Here is a 22,117-nt window from a genome sequence, read left to right as displayed (position 1 = left end):
GACAACATCAAAACTTTGAAATAACACATATGAATCATGTAGTAACCAAAAAAGAGTTAAACAAATCAAAATATATTTATATTTTAGATACTTCAAAGTACCCACTCTTTGCCTTGATGACAGCTTTGCCCACTCTTGGCATTCTCTCAACTAGCTTCACCTGGAATAGTTTTCCAACAGTCTTGAAGGAGTTCCCACATACGCTGAGCACTTGTTGGCTGCTTTTCCTTCACTCTGTGGTCCAACTCATCCCAAACCATCTCAATTTGGTTGAGGTCGGGTGATTGTAGAGGCCAGGTCATCTGATGCAGCATTCCATCACTCTCCTTCTTGATGAAATGGCCCTTACACAGCCTGGAGGTGTGTTGGGTCATTGTCCTGTTGAAAAACAAATGATAGTCCCACTAAGCTAAAACCAGATGGGATGGCGTATTGCTGCGGAATGCTGTGGTAGCCATGCTGGTTAAGTGTGTCTTGAGTTCTAAATAAATCACTGACAGTGTCACCAGCAAAGCAACCCCACACCATCACACCTCCTCCTCCATGCTTCACGATGGGAACCACACATGCCGAGATTAGCCGTTCACCTGCTCTACATCTCACAAAGACACGGCGGTTGGAACCAAAAATCCCAAATTTGGACTCATCAGACCAAAGGACAGATTTCCACCAATCTAATGTCCATCACTCATGTTTCTTGGCCCAAGCAAGTCTCTTCTTCTTATTGGTGTCATTTAGTAGTGGTTTCTGTGCAGCAATTTGACCATGAAGGCCTGATTTACAAACTGACTTGTTGGAAAGGCGCCATTCTACTGCCAATGTTTTTTCTATGGAGATTGCATGGCTGGGTGCTTGATTTTATACACCTGTCAGCAACGGGTGTGGCTTAAATAGACAAATCCACTAGGGGTGTCCACATACTTTTGTATTTATAGTGTATGTGCATGGTATGCAAGGAAACCTTGAACACAAGTCTCGCTTTATATTTGGTGGTCATATTTGCATGAAAACAACTTAACTGTATCCCTACCGACTATACTATTGACAGTCACTTTGATTCCAACCAACTGCACTCTCAGATGCTTTTGGGGGTGCCTTTTTTGGCAGCACAAAGGGAAGTTGTGATAGAGAAGAACGCACAATGGAAGACACAACGGAGGTGAGCCGGCTCTCTCAGCGCAGCAGCTATCTTGTTCTTTCCCTTTTCCCTGTGTCAGCAGACATAGGGGTTTGTTATTCTGCACCAGATGCCAGATGACTTGCCTCAGCCTGCATAATCTCCCTCTCTCGCGCTTTGTCAACAGCAGGGAACAAATTGACTGCATGCACCACTGACACACACTATCTCGGGCGGCAGGTAGCCTAGTGGATACAGCATTTGGCAAGTAACTAAAAGGTCACTCGTTTGAATACCCGAGCTGTCAATGTGAAGAATTTGCTGATGTGTCCTTGAGCAAGTCACTTAAACCTAATTTTCTCCAGTGGCACCGTACTACTATGGCTGATCCTGTAAAACAACACTTTTCACGGCACCTATCCGGTGCGTGGAGACTTTTACTTGAGTTCGGACCCTAGTACATAAGTATTTTTCACCTGAATGGTCTGAAGCATTCCAAACCCCTCCCACACCCTTTCAATATAAACAAATCAGAGTCCTTATGTTTGCTCTCTCTCTCTCAGCAAAGAGCCACTTGATGCTGTCGCCAACTGTGCAGAGCCCAGCGCCAATCTGAAATGTGTATCCAAGAGGCAAACATTGTGTGTAGGGCTTCTCCTTTGTCATGTCTGTCCACCAATTGGAAAGATTGAGGGCTGTCAAGGTCTTACAAATCATAGAGAAAGTAGGTTGCATCCTAAGTATTCATACAATTGTCACGGATACTCCCTCTCTGGCCTCTATGTCATCAGGCTGCTGATTATCCCGCGCACCTGCGCCTCATGACACTCACCTGGACTCCATCACCTCCTTGATTATCTTCCCTATATCTGTCACTCCCCTTGGTTCTTTCCTCAGGTGTTATTGACTCTGTTTCATGTTCATTGTTTTTATTTCTTAGAACACTGACTCCCTGAACTTGCTTCCTGACTCTCAGCGCACTCGTTACAACAATGGCATACAAGCTCTGTCAACATTCCACTCTGGTCACCTTCAGCCTCCCACACACACATAGGCACACACACCTTTTAGAGAAATGACACGTTCGCCTGAATATCTAAATCTAGCGGTAATGGGGCGGCAATTAGGCTAACAGTTAAGAGCGTTGGCCAGTAATTAAAAAGTCACTGGTTTGAGTCCCTGAACCGACTAGTTGAAAAATCGATGTGCCCTTGAGCAAGGCACTTAATCTTATCCTAATTGCTCCTGTAAATTGCTCTGGATAAGAGTGTATGCTAAATAACTTAAATGTAAACGAAACCTAAGTTGAAACCCATGTTTCAAGAGAGCATGGGCTTAACATATTAGGGTATTTCAGCGCCAGTTGATTGACATGCAGCCAATAATAAAAAATAATAAAAAACATTGATCATGCATACAGTGCTTTCAGAAAGTATTCACACCCCTTGACTTTTTCCACATTTTGTTGTGTTAAGCCTGCATTTAAAATGTATTACATTTAGATGTTTTTTGTCACTGGCCTACACACAATATCCCATAATGTAAAAGTGGAATGATATATTTCAAACATTTTACAAATGAATAAAAAATGAAAAGCTGAAATGTCTTGAGCCAGGGCTCCCAAGTGGTGCAGATGTCTAAGGCACTGCATCTCAGTGCTAGAGGTGTCATTACAGACCCTGGTTCAAACCTGTGCTGTATCACAACCAGACGTGATTGGGACTTCCATAGGGCAGCGCACAATTGGCCCAGCATCATTAAGGTTTGGCCGTCATTGTAAATAAAAATTGGTTCTTAACTGACTTGCCTAGTTAAATAAAGATTTTAAAAAATGTAAAAGTATTCCACCCCTTTGTTATGGCACGCCAAAATAAATTCACAAGTCACATAAGTTGCATGGACTCTGTGTGCAATAATAGTGTTTAACATGATTTTTGAATGACTACCTCATCTCTGTACCCCACACATACAATTATCTGTAAGGTCCCTCAGTTGAGCAGTGAATTTCCAACAAAGATTAAATTACAAAGACCAGGGAAACCGCTCGGGATTTCACTAATGGTGACTTTATGTAACATGTGCGCTGGGAGTCGGGAAGCAAGTTCAGGGAGTGAGGGTTTTAATAAATAAACGTAACATAATCCAGAACAAGAAACCACGAACAACGCACAGACATAACAATGTCGCCTGGGGAAGGAACCAAAGGGAGTGACATATAGGGCAGGTAATCAAGGAGGTGATGGAGTCCAGGTGAGTGTCATAATGCGCTGATTCGCGTAACGATGGTGACAGGTAACGAGCAGCCTGGTGACCTAGAGGCCAGAGGGAGCACACGTGACACTTTAAAACAGTTACAGAGTTTAATGGCTGTGATAGGAGAAAACTGAGGATGGATCAACAACATTGTAGTTACTCAACAATACTAGCCTAATTGACAAAGTGAAAAGAAGGAAGCCTGTATAGAATAAAAATATTCCCAAACATGCATCCTGTTTGCAGCAAGGCACTAAAGTAATACTGCACAAAATGTGGCAAAGCAATTCCCTTTTTGTCCTGAATACAATGTGTTATGTTTGGGTCAAATCCAATACAACACATTACTGAGCACCACTCTCCATATTTTCACGCATAGTGGTGGCTGCATCATGTTATGGGTATGCTTGTTATCGTTCAGGGCTAGGAGTTTTTCAGGATACATTTTTTTTACAGATTGGAACTAAGCACAGGCAAAATCCTAGAGGAAAACCTAGTTCAGTCTGCTTTCCACCAGACACTGGGAGATTAATTCAACTTTCAGCAGGGCAATTACCTAAAACACAATGCCAAGACAATGAATGTTCCTGAGTGGCCAAGTTACAATTTGACTTAAATCTACTTCAAAACCTATGGCAAGCAGTGGCGATCCGTCATTTGAGCCCCACACTTTTAGTTAAAAAAGTAAATACAAAATCAAAAATGGGGGGGCCTTCCCTGTTTTGCTTGTTATTTTAGCATTAATATGTGTCACATATCAGTTTGCAAACAATGTAAAAAAATAAATAAAAAAAACGTCATTGAGTTGATAAAACTGCATACAAACATTGTCTCTTGTTTGCTTTATTGAGTAAGGCAGCTCCAAAATGCAGGTGTTTCAAAAATGCTCAGTGATTTCTGTGGTGGTGGTGGGGCTAGCCTGCAGAAAATAAAGAGTGTTGCGCCTGATTGGCTCAGTTTTCTGTCACTCATGGGACAGTACTCGTTCCCAATTCTAAGGTTAGAGCTCGAAAAATGTTGCCCCTTGGGTTCTGCAATAGAGTTATATTAGAAGTGCCCATCCAAGAAGGCTCAAGGTCATTGTCCACAGAATGACATCAAATCGGGTTATATGTACAGGAGCTTTGATTGGACTGATCATGTCAACATCATACTTTCAACATCTTAGCTAGCAAGCTAGCAGTCCTCACCATGAATCAAGTCGACAATCAAATCCCTTTCGATCTTTGTCATATGAAGAGAAATCAGAGATACAACGTCTTGGTGCTAATCGGCCATTGGACATAAACATTACACAACAAATTGGAAATCGCAAATCCAACAACGAGTGGTTTGGGAAGGAATCAGTGGCTAACTGTGAGTTCAAGACAACTGGGAACTCGGGAAAACGAGCTAAGACTGGGAAAATACGCGTTGAACGGCCACTCAACACAGAATTGTAAATCCGGCATATTTCTCTTTGATTACAACATGTGTCCAAAATGGACCGCCTCGCCACTTTCCTGTTCAAGCACATCACAACAACGTGAGTCCAAAAATGGATATACTGCTTCATAAATGATGTAGGATGCCAGATAGATAACGTTATGTATACTGTAGTTAAGAAAGTAATACTAAGTGTATGTTGTGTAGTGAACTGTTAGTAGCCAATGTGCCTCATCCTAATCATTTGGTCTATTTTCACCAACGCGGTATTGTAAACACATCGTTCGTGGCCGGTGTGTGATTGTTTACCTATAAACTGTTTTAGAGAAATGTAATCATCGAATATTCTAAGAGATTTCATTGTCTGTTTATGTGTAAGAACGGCCCATGTTCTGAATTATGTCGCTGTACGTTTAAAAAGTGCTGAACAAATAGTTATATTGATTAACTGTTACGTCCGTCATCTCTCGCTCATTATTGTCATAATCGAAATGACGGATTTCGCCTCTTATCCGCTTGTAGTCCCCTTATACCATAGTTTGAACATCTCAATTGTCATTAGAAACCACATTAAGCAAGTCAGCCATATCAGCTCTGTTTTTTATAAAAGGCAGTAAATGAGGCTGTAAATGAGGCAGTAAATGAGGCTGAATGAACTGTAGCAGTGGTAAGGTGTTGGGACTGCTGTTGGGACTCTGCTGTTGGGACAGCTTTAGGCCCTAACAGTTTGTGGGCACCGTTTGTCACCGTTATAGTCCAACTAATGTTATTGTTTAGTGTTGTGTTATGGCGTTGCTGGCATCCATCACACATTTTTTTTGTTTGCCCCACGAAGATTTACATGCTAAAATCGCCACTGATGGCAAGACCTGTAAATGGTTGCCTAGCAATGATCAACAACCAATTTAACAGAGCTTGAATCATTTTGAAAAGAATAATGCGCAAATGTTGCACAATCCAGATGTGGAAAGCTCTTAGAAACTTAAAAACTCACAGCTGTAATCGCTGCCAAAGGTGCTTCTACAAATTATTGACTCAGGGGTGTGAATTGTTATGTCAATTATATATTTCTGTATTTCATTCTCAATAAATGTGCAAACATTTCTAAAACATGTTTTCACTTTTTCATTTCGAACTCAGGCTGTAACACTACAAAATGTGGAACAAGTCAAGGGATATGAATACTTTCTGCAGGCACTTTACCTGTAAATTGTTGCGGAACAAAGTTACTGATTTAGTACACTCTTTCACAAGTAAACGGTACTCATTGTGTGCACAGACATAATTCAATGTCTACTTTTGATTTACATTATGAAGTTAACAGTTTGGTCAAAAAATGACACATAGCATTTTTGTTGTTGAAATTACATGGAAACAACGTTGATTCAACCAGTTTTTACCCAATGGGTAGGCTACCCTCTCTTTCTTCTGATCTTTCTCTCTCAAAAGAATAACACACACACACACACACACACACACACAGTGAGTCTGGACCCACATACTCCATAACTTAGACTCATAAAACGCGCTTGCTCTGCAAAATGTAAAATAATTCCACATCATCTGCATTTATATCGTCACTCACCGCCGCGGCTTTGTACCTGTTGCTGTCTCTCCCCTCCGGTACTGGCAGAGAATGAACGCAGAGCAAGAGGTGCAACGCAAAGATGCTACAGAAAAACCAAAGAGACGGCATCATCTTTTGATTCGGAGCGGACTCTCAGTTTGACCGCGCTATACCTTGGGTATAGAGAGAGAGGGCGGAGGATGTGAGCGGGATGAAGTGGAGTCAGGGAATGACGGAGATGTGTCTCGCAGGGGGATTTTATACTCGCTTATTTCTTTGTTCTCTTTCTTCAAATTACACTTTTTTATGGGCCTCGGTGGCAAGCCAAGTACACAGGCGCTCACGTGATTTAACCCGTTTCCCGCTGCATCAATGCTCATGTGCAAGAAGCCTTGTAAACCTTTTCAGAACTCTGACCTGAAAGATCCCAGGGTTAGGGGTATAGGCATCAACTCAGTTAATGTGCTCTTTAGGCGCAGAGTAAACCATTAGGGTTTGATAGGTTGGTCACATATGCAATTCATAACATGTTTATTAATCTTCATTTATAGGCTACTTTGATTGAGATTTGTTTTAATAACTCAAGATGGTTACATGCAAAGTGACTTTTTCTGTTTTTGTGGTAGCCTATGAAGTATTTTGTAACAAGATGAATGTTGATGCAGACTATCTTTGCCCAACCATGGGTGCAGGTATTGACACTTCTCAGGAAACTTTAGTGGAACTGGAAACATTAGTGAATGGTTCAATAAGGGTTATCCACAAACCTGCCCAGAGGACAGATCTACCCTTGAACAAAATGTACCCCCAAAAAACACCAACTAGCATTCCACTGAACCATCCACCAAGATTTCCACCAAGGTACTGTGGCATTTATAGGTTTCCCGATCTTAGCTATAACTTTACTAGCTTAAATAACAAACGGACAGCGAGGGAAATACAGTTAATGCCAACAGGTATTTTAATGTTACACTGCACAGGGTAAAGGGGAGGTGCACAAAACAACAAACCCAGCCTGAACTAGCTAGCCATAAATCACAGTACAGCGGGAGGTATCTCCCCAGAGAGATAATCACAAGAGAGAGATAGTTATATCCCCACAAACCTATTTTGAACACCCCCCCCCCCCCCCCACACACACACACACACTTCTATTACCATGACAACCCCATAAACAATTTTCATGACTGATGCTGCTAGCTTGCCCACCATACCCGCTGAGGGTCACTACAGTATCATGAAAAGTTTCTAGAACATTTTTAAAGGTACCAGCATCAAGTTTTCCAGTGACAGTCAGACTTATGTCAATCCAATCTTCCCCATTATACTATGAGGTTAAGCGTTACAATCGAGAATTTGGTATTAACCCCCTATAAATCAAATTATATAAATTTCCCTCTTCAGAACCCCAGCCAAATCACTAATCAAACACTGTTTCTTTGTATATCATTTTAACAAAGGATCTTGTGTAATTATGCAGCATGCGTCTGGATGCAGACTTAAAGTGGAGGGGGTGAAGGGGACTAAATGTACAGCTCGCGGCAAGCCAAGATACACACTTCTAATTGATCTCATATTGCTCTTGGCAGTGGGTATCACTAAACTGTTCAAGACGATGTTCAATATCCAATAGAATCCTTGTGCTGAGAGGATATCTTTACTGGAAACAGGCTAATTGAAACTGAACTGTATTGTAACTGCCACATTCCCTCCGTTCTGTAAGAAAGAGGCTAAATACAGTCCTCCTAACGTCCCCAGGGGCCCAAGCCCTGTCCAATGAAGGTGAGCTAGCAAGCAAAACCCCTGGGGAACAATAAGACTACAAAAAGACTACACAATGTTTACAATGTTCTTCTGCTCATGTCAAGACTAGGTCAGCTGTGTCCTCTTCTTCTCTTGGTCTTGATGGACTCCGGCTCGCCAAGGGTCTTTAGTGATTAACCCTAACCCCCCCCACCTCCCTCTCTGTGTGGCTGGTGAACCCTGACCACAGACCAGTCACACCACAAACCAGACATGGGCCTCCCCATCGAGTTCATCAGTCAATCTCCCCCTGTGATTGTATGAACTTGAGATGTCCGCTAATGGAGAAGACAACTCTTTTCTTCTCTAACAAACAGGCCACTGGGTTAAGAGTTTATTACCTGGTCTTTATGGTTGGAGGCCGGTTCGGTTATTAGCTGCAATCCGTCATGTCCCTAAGGAGGCTGAAGAAATTTGGCTTGGCCTCTGAGAGGCTCACAAACATCTTTAGATGCACCATTGAGAGCATCCTGTCGGGCTGTATCACCGCCTGGTACGGCAATTGCACCGTCCACACAGCTCTCCAGAGGGTGGCTCGGTCAGCCCAGCACAGTTCCTGCCCTCCAGGATTTTTTCAATGTATTTTATTTATTTAACCTTCATTTAACTAGGCAAGTCAGTTAAGAACAAATTCTTATTTACAATGACGGCCTACCCAAGCCAAACCCAGACAACGCTGGGCCAATTGCGCACCACTCAAAAGTACTCCCAGTCACAGCTGGATGTGATGCAGCCTGGATTCGAACCAGGTACTGTAGTGACGCCTCTTGCACTGAGATGCAGTGCCTTAGACAGGCTGCGCCACTCAGGAGCCCACAGGAATCTACAGCACCCGGTGTCACAGGAAGGCCAAGAAGATCATCAAGCAGGGGCGGAAATCGCGGGGGGGACACGACCCCCCCATCCTGGGAAAAATATGATTTGTCCCCCCCAATATATCACTGAAACATAACTATGTAATTTAAATAATATTAATAATACGCAATGAAAGCAATTGTGCTGATTATAGACACTTAACAGCGCGTTTTTAAGTTTCAAAAGATTGCGACCCCCCCCACCCTTTTCCTCACAATGGTTTGATCCACTGGCAAGGTAACAGAGGGGTCGTAGCCACTGTCTGAAAGGCACTCAATGAACGTAACTGACGTGAGGTTAATCCAGTCAATCGCGCACACACACTAGCTGAATATGCACAGCTAGCGCGCAAATATTAACTATTAAGCTAGCTAGTACCTATTCCATTTATGTGGCCTCGTCAAAGATGGAATCTTTGCTATGGTCAATTTATTCCGAGATCAGCATGCAGATGACGTAAGTTAGTGCTTCAAAGTCCCTGTGATAAGGTTAGCGATAAACTGATTTAACCCAGGTAGCAAAGATTATAGCAAACACCACTGAAACTGAATTGGTGTTCGCAAGCTTTGCAAATTCAGCTATTGTTGGAAGCCAGCCAATATGAAACAAACTATTAAAATTACAAAAGGTTGCAGCATATGTTGTGTAAATGGTGAACTCATACAGCTGTCAACTCTTGTCATTTTAATCCGTTTAACATTTGCTAGCTACCTTTTAGATCGAAGCCCAAATAGAATGATAAAAGATAAGATGATAGAAGCCCATCTCCTACTGTAAATAACCAACACACTGTGTGTGTGTGTAGCCAGCCAGCCAGGTAGATAAATGGCAGAAAAATAAAAGACGGACATCAGAGTATTTTTCAGTACACCAAAACGCAAAGTAAGAACCCTAGTAGCCTAATATCTCAAAGACTAGTTGATAAAATGTTCATAAGAAAGAAATGAAATTCTAATGGAAATGTTTCACAATGATGTCATTAGGCAGAGCAGGCAACAGATGGCACACAGACAGCAGAGTTGGGGACAGATATGCAGGTACTGTCAGAGACAGGGAGTCTCAGGTAAGTTTGTTGAGTCTTTGTTTGGCAACATTATGAAAGGTTCTCCATTTTTTTTACTTGTAAAATAGGAACATAATTGGAAAATGCCATGGATACCCCCACTCTCAACTTAAACTGGTGACTGAACTAAGATTTGTTAAAGGCAATGGTATTGCTGTTGTGAATAGTTGTGTAGTTTTGGGTACCGGTAGTTAGGAGTACGGCAAACACCTTATTTCTTTGGTTCCTCAATATACATTTACCATATTACAATGTAGGCTATGTGTTACAGCACTACTTTTGGTGTCCCCCTCAGGAATTGCTCTTGAGAAAATGTCATGTAATTGTCCCCCCCAAAGTTGATATCAGATTTTCGCCCCTGTCATCAAGGACCTCAGCCACTCGAGCCACAGCCTGTTCACCCTGCTGCCATCTAGAAGGTGGAGACAGTACAGGTGCATCAAAGCTGGGGGGTGGGGACACTTGTGGGGGTCGTAGATCAAAACGGAGAACACCATTGTGTTTGTGAGAATCTCCCCTTTCCACAGTGGGGTCATATTAGTTTGTTCGGGCACTACAGACGTTTTCGTGAAAATACCGATTTTCAGGATGTCTCATGGTCTGACTAACACCACTATAGCTCTGCCACCTTTCACCACAGATGAGGAAGTGCAACATAGGCGGATGCGGTGGATTGAGACAATATCTCAGATATCTCTAGCTTAAACTGACGGATGTTGATGGGGATTTTTTTATTATGTAACTTAGATTGACACACCGGTGCATCACGCAACTTTTTTTTAAACAGTCACCACTATCCGGCCTCCAGTACCCTGCCCTGAACCTTAGTCACTGTTACTACCCGGCTACCACCCGGTACTCTACCCGGCTACCACCCGGTACGCTACCTTGCACTTTAGAAACTGCTGCCCTATGTACATAGTCATTGAACACTGGTCACTTTAATCATGTTTACATGTATACACTGTATTCTAGTCAAGGCTCATTCTATATAACTACTGCTGTACACACCTTTTCTATTCATATACTGTCCATAATGTCTATACACCATCATATACTTATACATTATATTCCGCACTCTGACATTGCTCGTTCTGATATTTCTTTCTTTCTTTTATTTATTATGTGTGTATTGTGTTTTTATTTGTATTTATTTTTGATTGCTAGGTATTAATTACTGCACTGTTGGAGCTACAAACAAAAGCATTTCGCTGCACCTGCGATAACATCTGCAAATCTGTGTACTCGACCAATAAACTTTGATTTGATTTGTTAAAACCTTGAAGTGGATCCACACTTTAGAGTGGTGTGGCAGCAAGGGGGCTAAAGGCTAGAAGGGCGGTATAGTGAACCTTGTTCAGAAGAATAGGTCACTGTGCTCCTCCTTGTCTGTGTCTCCCCAGAAGCCTTTTCCTACACCATCACCTCACTACTGATATGTTATCATTGCAAGCCAGCACCACCTCTTGGTTGCAGAGTAAATGCAACTGATGGTCCAGTGGCAACTCAGACGATTCTGTCCTCTTAAAATTCCCTCTCACCCCTCTGGAGATGGATGACCTAGTAACTGAGACCCAGTTGAAATCGCACCCCTGAGTCACCCTGGCCTGTGGTTAATTAATGGTTTTCCTGCCCTTTATTGTCAGGTGCAGCTTTGGGTTGATCAGCCAAGCCAGTTTGTCATTCTTAACCCCCCCACACACAACTCTCTCCCCTGACCCCAATCCCCTGGATCGGGCTGCTGGACCTGGGAATCTATTGGGCCTGCTAGCCACAACAAAGCCAGATGGACAGGCAAGCTGCCACGCAACACCCCTCACCCATAAGGACCCACTTATGGTCAATTATGGGCCCAAATGGACGGTAGAGCAAAGAGGCATGCTGTCCGGCTTAATCGCTGGCAGGTTTCCCTAAAAAGACATAAAAACTCCCCTTTCCTTTTTTTTCCAGAGAACAACACTAAAGTTGAGTCATCTCAAATTACCGGTTGACTCGATAACCAGTTTAAAAGGAGAAAAAACAAAAGTGTTTTATATTTTCTTGGGGAACCAGGTGCGTGTCCAGCAGGGGTGGAGGGGGCTGGTAAATACTGGACCCCCAAACTTTGGATGTTTGGATAGGTAACCTCACAGTAGATTGTGGTAAGTTTGGTTCAAGGTTCCTCTTCTTCTGTCAGAACTGTGTAAAATCCATCAATCCACCATAAAACCTTTAGTTGGGAGTTTGTTTTGTTTTGTCCCATAGAAACTTTAACTACGAAAAAAGGCTCAGTTCATCCTCTTGAAAGAAGCCTTAAAGAGAGCAGAGGAAAGCCATCCTCTTTTGACTGATGCAGTCACAAAGTTCAAGCAGAGCCATAGATAAATAGTGAGGTCATTGTAGTTCCATCAAAAATCACCATGATACACAATCATATTGTTATATACATTAGATTCCGTGCTCCGCCATGCTGCTCAACTGCCATCTACTCATTTTGAAATAAATTGTGTGATTCACCCGCACCTGGCTTTGGCTGCACTTGACTCGAATAATAGCTAGCCGGTCATTAGAGCAATGTTCAAGCACCGATTAAGCCCAATCAAGACCTCACAAAGCAATACCTCGTCCAGAGATAGTTCAACAGTGAAGAACAGGCTAACGAGTTAGAATGGGGGGGCAACCAGGTCAAGGTGGCTAGTGGACCGACCTCAATGGCCTTTCTATAGTCGTCAGACATCCATAAACTTCCTCCAGCGGGCTCGGTGTTGTTCATCAGAGGATCTTAAAGCTGACCACATGTTAATCACACCTCTCCAAGCCAGCCCTTTGTCCACTTCAGTGTTCATTGATCATCAACAGTGGATTGGACATCCCTCTGCTTGCTTTCCTTCACACCTGGATGTCATTTTACTGCCAATTAACTGTGTTTGTGTTTCCCAAAGAGGATTGGCAAAACAAAGACAGCACAAAAAGGTTCCCAAAAGATGTAAAGGTTTCCTATTCATGTCATGTCATATCGTTGAATCTCATTTGCCGTGATATTGCAAAATATACCTGTATTATCGCTGATACAGATGTTCCTATTGTCTTCCTCCTGCTGTAGCTATCTTGTTGCACCACACACAGACACACACACACACACACACACACACACACACACACACACACACACACACACACACACACACACACACACACACCAGATCACATAGGTAGGTAGGTAACGAGCCTGTAGGGACGGATTTCCCCTGAATGACTCAATAGTGACAAACAGTGAAAAACTATTAATAGCAGCCATCCAGTTCCAAAGGCACAGTTTACTGAGATAATGGTCCCCCACAGACCAGGCTGTGGCTCAAGTTTCCTAATGCCTGGGTTAAGTTACAAGGTCATAAAACCAAAGGTTGCCTTCTAAAGGGTTTCTTCAGCCCAGTTTCATGAATACGGGCGATGGTGTTGGTTGAAAAATTGTTTCAAACAGAGCACATATTGTTATAATTTAAATATGTGGTTATTATTACAGTAATAATCCTTTGGATGAGAGTATACTTGATGAGTGGTTTTCTGAAATGCAAACCAACCGACTTTTCAGTTTTCAGTTATCTGAGAGTTATTTTCATTCAGATCATGCAAGTAATTCAATTAATCAATCAAATGTATTTATGAAGCTCTTTTTACATCAGCAGATGCCACAAAGTGCTATACAGAAACCCAGCCTAAAACCCAAAACAGCAAGCAATGCAGATGTAGAAGCACAGGGGCTAGGAAAAACTCCCTAGAAAGGCAGGAACGTAGGAAGAAACCTAGAGAGGAACCAGGCTTTGAGGGGTGGCCAGTCCTCTTCTGGCTGTGCTGGGTGGAGATTATAAGAGTACATGGCCATTTAAGGCCAGATTGTTAGTCAAGATGTTCAAACTTTCATAGACGACCAGCAGGGTCAAATAATAATCACAGTGGTTGTAGAGGGTGCAACAGGTCAGCACCTCAGGAGTAAATGTCAGTTGGCTTTTCATAGCCGAGCATTCAGAGGTCGAGACAGCAGTTGCGGTAGAGAGGAGGAGAAGGTAGAAAACAGCAGGCCCGGGACAAGGTAGCACGTCCGGCTAAGCGGTCAGGGTTCCCTAGAGCAGCAACACGACCAGGTGGACTGGGGATAGCCAGGAGTCATTATGCCAGGTAGTCCTGAGGCATTAGGCCAGGTAGTCCTGAGGGAGAGCGAAAGAATTAGAGGGAGCATACTTAAATTCACACAGGACACCTGTGTGAATTCCCTTTGTGCAGGTAAACATTGTTGTAATTCTACCTACACAATTACAGAGAGACAGAGAGAGGAAGAGAGGAGGGGAAACAACTGTTAGAACGATAGTGGGACCAATTGCATCAAATCCAATAAGACATGAGACTTTTGCTTTTAAAATGATTGATCTAATACCCAAAGCTGAGGATTTGAGGGTCTTTTCCATCTGGTCTCTTTTAGGACATCTTTCTGTTGGGCTAACCCAGAGGGAATGTTCAGAAAAAGTGCCAACACAGGTAATAGCAGTTCAAGTGATTCACAAATGTCATATCCTACAGACACATAAAAGCTTATAAATCGGTCCCATGGTGCTGTGGAATCCATTTTGTTTTACACAGTTGAAGTGAAACAAGTGTGGTATAATTCCCATACCCTGTCTCAGAAACAACTTTGTTTTATATTTGTTATTATGTTGCCCTGTTTATTCAACATTTATTAGTCTCTGGAATAAAATACATCTTTCAAGAGACCTATTGAATACTATGGATTCATGTGGTACTCTTGTAAATTGCACCTGTGATCTTAGACGTTACCCTCAGGTAGCCTTGTAGGCAAAAGTTTATCTATTCAGTGTTAACTGTCATCAAATGAGACCTTTCATGAAATGGCTTTAGTGGCTATGAGTCAAATATGGTATTTCAGACACTTTACAACTAACCTGCAAATCTCTGTTTGTAATAGGAATGGGTCTCAGGTCTAATGCCACAGCTTTCCATATGCATTTGATTCATTTGACAGTTTATGTATTTCATTGGGGTCAATATTCTCAAATTAAGTCATAAAAAGCTGAGATAATGGAGGCAAGGGTATGATAAAGTAATTATGTTTCAGACAGTCTTCAAAGACATGAATTTCCCTTATTCAACCCCCTCAGGTCCTTTTCCCGTATACTGTCTTAATTCAGCGTAGCACCTTTAAACTATTTATCACCCTTTATTCAACCTTTATCCAAGGGAGGCCTATGTGTCATCTCAACTTTGGTGCAGCAATAGGGGATTCATGGGTCATACGGGCCTCGGAGCCGGTTGCTTGACATGGGGATTAGCTAGGTTGGTGGAATTCTGTTATTTTATCTGAACATTGAGCCTGTAACTGTCTGCCAAAGAAATGAGCAGAAAACACAAACATAAGACTTTGCAAAGAAATAACTTCAGACCTATAAATTGTTCCTGTTCTGAAGTCATTATAAATGGAGGTAAACAGGTCAAGAGAAAAGGTGGAGGTTTACAATGAAAACTGTGCTGGAGGACATTGGGCAAAATGCTACCAAAACAGATACCTGAAGCCGTCATTTCACATAAAGCTTTTTAATCTGTCAGGAGCCTGTGAAGAAATAACAAGGTTGTAACTTCCACGTCCAACCGGGAGCAAGAACCTCGAGGTTATTGTGTTAATGTGATGCTGCTTTTAAAACGTCAACAAAGGACCCATGTATTCTTCCCATTCTTTTGTTGGTGTTTCTGTTTTGCAGTAAGTGTGTGTGTGTGTGTGTCCACCAGGTATCCACCCATAAGTGTTGTGCTTTGCACAGGAGGTTGGTGGCACCTTAATTGGGGAGGATGAGCTCATGGTAATGGCTGGAGCGGAATCAGTGGAATGGTATCAAATACATTTAAAAAAACATGGTTTCCATTCACTCCGTTCCAGACATTATTATGAGCCATCCTCCCCTCAGCAGCCTCCAATGTCGCTTTGAGATGAGTAGGGAGAGGTTTTCCACTACCATCAAGCCAAATCAGGACACCTTTCATTGAGGTGTTGCTTTGAGAGTGAGTTGGTTCTCGCTGCCTTGCACAGAGCCAGTGGGTTTTTTCTTTGTGCTAATGTCAGCCCTTTTTAATGACATGGGGTCTCCATGCTCTCTCAAATTCCAGCCAGACCATAAGAGAGTGGTCCCGCCACAGACGCCGCTCCAACCAGCCCCCAGAGGCTCAGTAAAACAGGGAATGGGCTCCAACATGAAAGTTCGCCCCTGAGGATCTAATCACCCCCCTGGCCCCACTCCCCTTCCCCAGTCAGCCTGTGTGCCGCTGACCACAAGAAAGGACCTGGGGGCTGAGACGAGGGGAGGGGATGTGGGGCCGGGGTATAGATTGGGGGTGCAGCTGGCTCGCTCAGCTGGAGAGGTAGCGGTCCATGGCAAAAAATAGGATTGTGAATTTGGCATGATTATTTTATTGCACTGTGATCATGAAAAGATGTTGCCCAGGCATGCAGCCCCACTGACACATACAGTACAGTACACATACTTTTCCAGGAGTGATGTCACAGTATGGCCTTAAGCACCTTCTGTTGTTTAGTGCTTCAGTGAATACAATGCAGTTCCTGTCCACCGAGGAGGGAGTGAGGAATACAATATGCTTAGTGAAGTCTTTTATGGTCCACTGAAGCTCATCAATCACGTGCTACAGTAGGCTAACTGTTGTCTTCATCTCTCAATGTTTTGGTATTTCCCCATTTGCCCTACATGGGGGAATCTTTGAGGTTTACTCATATGGAGAGTCAACACATCAAAAGTCCCTCGGTTATTTATAACCAGAATTACTCTCTCTCTTTTGTACCAGGTGGTCTCATGGCCAGGAGTTGGTCACCACCGGCTGGTCTAACTGAAAGAGATGGCTTATGGGCCTTTTGACTAGTTTATTAGCCTGTAAGCCTTTGTGAGTCATTCTCTGTGGGGAGGCACTGTGGTCATGTGAAGGGAATGGGATTATTCTCTAATGATAACATATCACTTGTGAAACTCAGCACCTGTGATATAGTTGCTGGTTTAAGCAAACTTATCAACATCAGCATTTGATATCACACTCAAGGGGATGTTTTTGGTCACACTCCATATAGCATCACTGGGTTTTGGTTCAACACACTTGTGATCTTGGCGTTTGGTTAAGCTACAGTCTGGGATTTGCGATGTATACCAAAACAAGTGCGATGTGGGGACTCCAGTTTGTTGTTTTTCTAATCGCAGACTGTAGTTTTAATGCTGTAGCCCAGCTGCAAGTCATTGAGATGACTAAGCATGTCAACCTGATAAGAGATGTAATAGTCTCACATAAATGCCCTGGATCACCAATACCATCCCAAACCTCAGAAAACTAAAAGTGGGTAAATCCTACTAATTTCCTCCTCGATTAAACACCCCAAGCAATGCCACAAACTGAGAAGAAATGAACTAGTCCAGTTATAGGCTACATAACCACAGAGTAACTTTGGACAGTAGTTCTAAATAAAGACCTTGTGCTGTGTACAGATTTAGGATCTTAATTTGATCACCCTATTGCAGGAGAACATTCTTGTAATGCAGGAAATGTAAAACGTGTAGTATATTTGAGGTTTAAAAAGGCCTTTGAAGTTTCTAATTTCCACTTTGAAATTTCAGACTTGATTTTCCCTTACGAGAAAGGTATCAACCCCTACAAATATGTCCATGCATTATAATCCACATAATAATTAAAATGTTCTGATCCTGAGGCATTATTTTCTTGCTGTAGCAAACTGGCACAAATGAAGATCCTATGTCTGTACAGTCTGGGATTTGGGATGCATACCAAAACAAGTGCATGGTGGGGACTCCAGTTTGTTGTTTTTCTAATCACAGACTGTAGCTTTAATGCTGTAGCCCAGCTGCAAGTCATTGAGATGAGTAAGCACGTCTACCTGATAAGAGATGTAACAGTCTCAAATAAATTCCCTGAATCACCAATCCCATTAGCCTTGCAAAGCCGACTGATCCCGTGAGCTTACATTAAATGTGCTGCTAGTTCTAAATGAATGCATAAATAGACAGGCCATGTCTTTAGCCCTTGTTTTCCCAGACCTTGTGCTGTGTATTGACTTTACATTTACATTTACATTTAAGTCATTTAGCAGACGCTCTTATCCAGAGCGACTTACAAATTGGTGCATTCACCTTATAATATCCAGTGGAACAACCACTTTACAATAGTGCATCTAAATATTTTAAGGGGGGGGGTAGAATGATTACTTTATCCTATCCCAGGTATTCCTTAAAGAGGTGGGGTTTCAGGTGTCTCCGGAAGGTGGTGATTGACTCCGCTGTCCTGGCGTCGTGAGGGAGCTTGTTCCACCATTGGGGTGCCAGAGCAGCGAACAGTTTTGACTGGGCTGAGCAGGAACTGTGCTTCCTCAGAGGTAGGGAGGCGAGCAGGCCAGAGGTGGATGAACGCAGTGCCCTTGTTTGGGTGTAGGGCCTGATCAGAGCCTGAAGGTACGGCGGTGCCGTTCCCCTCACAGCTCCGTAGGCAAGCACCATGGTCTTGTAGCGGATGCGAGCTTCGACTGGAAGCCAGTGGAGAGAGCGGAGGAGCGGGGTGACGTGAGAGAACTTGGGAAGGTTGAACACCAGACGGGCTGCGGCGTTCTGGATGAGTTGTAGGGGTTTAATGGCACAGGCAGGGAGCCCAGCCAACAACGAGTTGCAGTAATCCAGACGGGAGATGACAAGTGCCTGGATTAGGACCTGCGCCGCTTCCTGTGTGAGGCAGGGTCGTACTCTGCGAATGTTGTAGAGCATGAACCTACAGGATCGGGTCACCGCCTTGATGTTAGTGGAGAACGACAGGGTGTTGTCCAGGGTCACGCCGAGGCTCTTAGCACTCTGGGAGGAGGACACAAGGGAGTTGTCAACCGTGATGGCGAGATCATGGAACGGGCAGTCCTTCCCCGGGAGGAAGAGCAGCTCCGTCTTGCCGAGGTTCAGCTTGAGGTGGTGATCCGTCATCCACACTGATATGTCTGCCAGACATGCAGAGATGCAATTCGCCACCTGGTTGTCAGAAGGGGGAAAGGAGAAGATTAATTGTGTGTCATCTGCATAGCAATGATATGAGAGACCATGTGAGGATATGACAGAGCCAAGTGACTTGGTGTATAGCGAGAATAGGAGAGGGCCTAGAACAGAGCCCTGGGGGACACCAGTGGTGAGAGCACGTGGTGCGGAGACAGATTCTCGCCACGCCACCTGGTAGGAGCGACCTGTCAGATAGGACGCAATCCAAGCGTGGGCCGCGCCGGAGATGCCCAGCTCGGAGAGGGTGGAGAGGAGGATCTGATGGTTCACAGTATCAAAGGCAGCAGATAGGTCTAGAAGGATGAGAGCAGAGGAGAGAGAGTTAGCTTTAGCAGTGCGGAGAGCCTCCGTGACACAGAGAAGAGCAGTCTCAGTTGAATGCCCAGTCTTGAAACCTGACTGATTAGGATCAAGAAGGTCATTCTGAGAGAGATAGCAAGAGAGCTGGCCAAGGACGGCACGTTCAAGAGTTTTGGAGAGAAAGGAAAGAAGGGATACTGGTCTGTAGTTGTTGACATCGGAGGGATCGAGTGTAGGTTTTTTCAGAAGGGGTGCAACTCTCGCTCTCTTGAAGACGGAAGGGACGTAGCCAGCGGTCAAGGATGAGTTGATGAGCGAGGTGAGGTAGGGGAGAAGGTCTCCGGAAATGGTCTGGAGAAGAGAGGAGGGGATAGGGTCAAGTGGGCAGGTTGTTGGGGGGCCGGCCGTCACAAGACGCGAGATTTCATCTGGAGAGAGAGGGGAGAAAGAGGTCAAAGCACAGGGTAGGGCAGTGTGAGCAGGACCAGCGGTGTCGTTTGACTTAGCAAACGAGGATCGGATGTCGTCAACCTTCTTTTCAAAATGGTTGACGAAGTCATCCGCAGAGAGGGAGGGGGGAGGAGGATTCAGGAGGGAGGAGAAGGTAGCAAAGAGCTTCCTAGGGTTAGAGGCACTTGGAATTGAAGAAAAGTGCCTGGCTTACTATCAGTATCAATATTAAATCTCTAAGAGCCATGGGGGTATTGTGTAACTGTGGTGGTGCTCCTCATCAAAATCACAAAACAGGACACAAGTGGCAAATGAATATGGCAAAAGGATAAAGAGGTCAAAGGTTACAGACAAGTGCAATCCCAATGGAATTGGGCCCCTGTAAATACATCAACCACGGCACAAAGAAAATAAACAGAGACACATACACAGAGACACCAATTACCCACCATCATTATAGATGAGAGGCAAACATGCTGGTTTGCTCTGTACCAAAAACACATCAAACAATGGTTCTGTCTGCTTGTGCGTTTTTCCTGCAGCCCACAGGTTCAATTTACTTACGATACCCGACTGATGTTTAATTAATGTGTCTCCTATGGCGACGACTCTCTCCAGGCATTCACCACCACCTCAGAGGCTTGAATTGCAAGAATGTATGGAAAAATATTTACAAGCCATCCATGCTTAAGATTAAGCCTTAAGGGAACGTTTTGTTTTCATCACTCTTTGTGTTTATACTGAACCATACTTTCTACCTTCTCCTAATACAATATGTGCTTACTGTAGTTATTTTTCTGTCTGGCCAAGATTGCAGTACAGCACATTATAAACATCGCATTCATTATGGGTTTCTATAAACAAAACAAGTGCTTAACTGAGATGGATTAAACTCTTTTGACTCATCACATATGCTGCTGCTACTGTGTATTATACAGTATATCCTGCAGCCTTGTCACTTATCCCCTACCTATATGCACATATCTACCTCAATTACTTCTTACCCTTGCACATCTAATCGGTACTGGTACCCTGTATACATAGCGAAGTTATCGTTAATCTTTGTCTATTTATTCCTCGTGTTATTATTTTTCTATTTTTTCTCTGCATTGTTGGGAAGGGCCGTAAGTAAGCATTTCATTGTCAGTCTACACTTGTTTACGAATCATGTGACAAATACAATTTAATATGCTTCAAAATGGGTTTTACAGAACACACATATTACAAATAAATGATAATTAACAACTTGGGAGTTGTTATTATATTACAGAACCTTGAAATGGCATATTCTTTCGTTTAATTACAGTTTGATAAATTGCTGAGGATTGACTTATTTTCCGCTAGACTTTCAGCGTCATCAAGTGGCCATCAAAGGCAATACATCAGCGAATGACCGATTGAAGATTTTCTTATTTGACTACAGTAAAGTGAGTACGGTTACATGCGCACAATAATGCGATTATTGTGGATAGTCAGATTAATATAATAGTTCGGTTAAAACGTTTACATGCTTTGCAAGAATAACGATTTCCCTAATAATCCTGTTTACATGGACACATCTGAAATCAGGCAACCTGATGCCACGCTGATAAATGCAGAAAATGGCCAATCAAAATAGACGTTCTACCACAGCGACCATGTTATTTTTGTGAAGCATATTTTATTCTGATTTCGGACATTAAAGTTTATATGCGAAAACTACTTCTAAAACGCATACAACCACTTGTTAGGAAGCTTATTATAGCTCAATGTTCCGAACTCGCGTTAATAAGGATCCGCCCCTTTTTTCCATTTTCGCCTAAAATGGCATATCCAAATCTTAACTGCCTGTAGCTCAGGACCTGAAGCAAGGAGATGCATATTCTTGATACCATTTGAAAGGAAACATTTTGAAGTTTGTGGAAATGTGACATGAATGTAGGAGAATATAACATATTAGATCTGGTAAAAGATAATACAAAGAAAAAACATGCGTTTTTTTTGTACCATCAACTTTGAAATGCAAGAGAAAGGCCATAATATATTATTCCAGCCCAGGCGCAATGTAGATGGCAGCAGTGTATGTGCAACGTTTTAGACTGATCCAATGAATCATTGTATTTCTGTTATAATTTTTGTGTCAAGACTGCCCAAATTTGCCTAATTGGTTTATGAATAACTTTTTTCATTCATAACTGTGCACTCTCCTCGAACATTAG

The 22,117-nt window shown here is 43.1% G+C and overlaps 1 protein-coding gene across 1 annotated transcript in view; it reads right to left on the bottom strand.

Annotated features, from left to right (window-relative positions):
- The window catches only part of mmp11b (matrix metallopeptidase 11b), a 35,407-nt gene extending 28,747 nt beyond the window's left edge, over positions 1 to 6,660 (bottom strand). The window contains exon 1 of the mRNA XM_014142878.3: positions 6,381 to 6,660. Coding sequence (XP_013998353.1) covers positions 6,381 to 6,494 — 114 coding nt within the window. The 5' untranslated portion in view covers positions 6,495 to 6,660. The remainder of the gene's footprint in view (positions 1 to 6,380) is intronic.
- Positions 6,661 to 22,117: the final 15,457 nt, after the last annotated feature.

The sequence above is a fragment of the Salmo salar genome, chromosome 01, assembly GCF_965601325.2.
Source record: "Salmo salar chromosome 01, fSalSal1, whole genome shotgun sequence".
Classification (NCBI taxonomy): Eukaryota; Metazoa; Chordata; class Actinopteri; order Salmoniformes; family Salmonidae; genus Salmo; species Salmo salar.
Note: the sequence above shows the minus strand (reverse complement) of the source record. Positions and strands in the feature narration are given on the sequence as shown.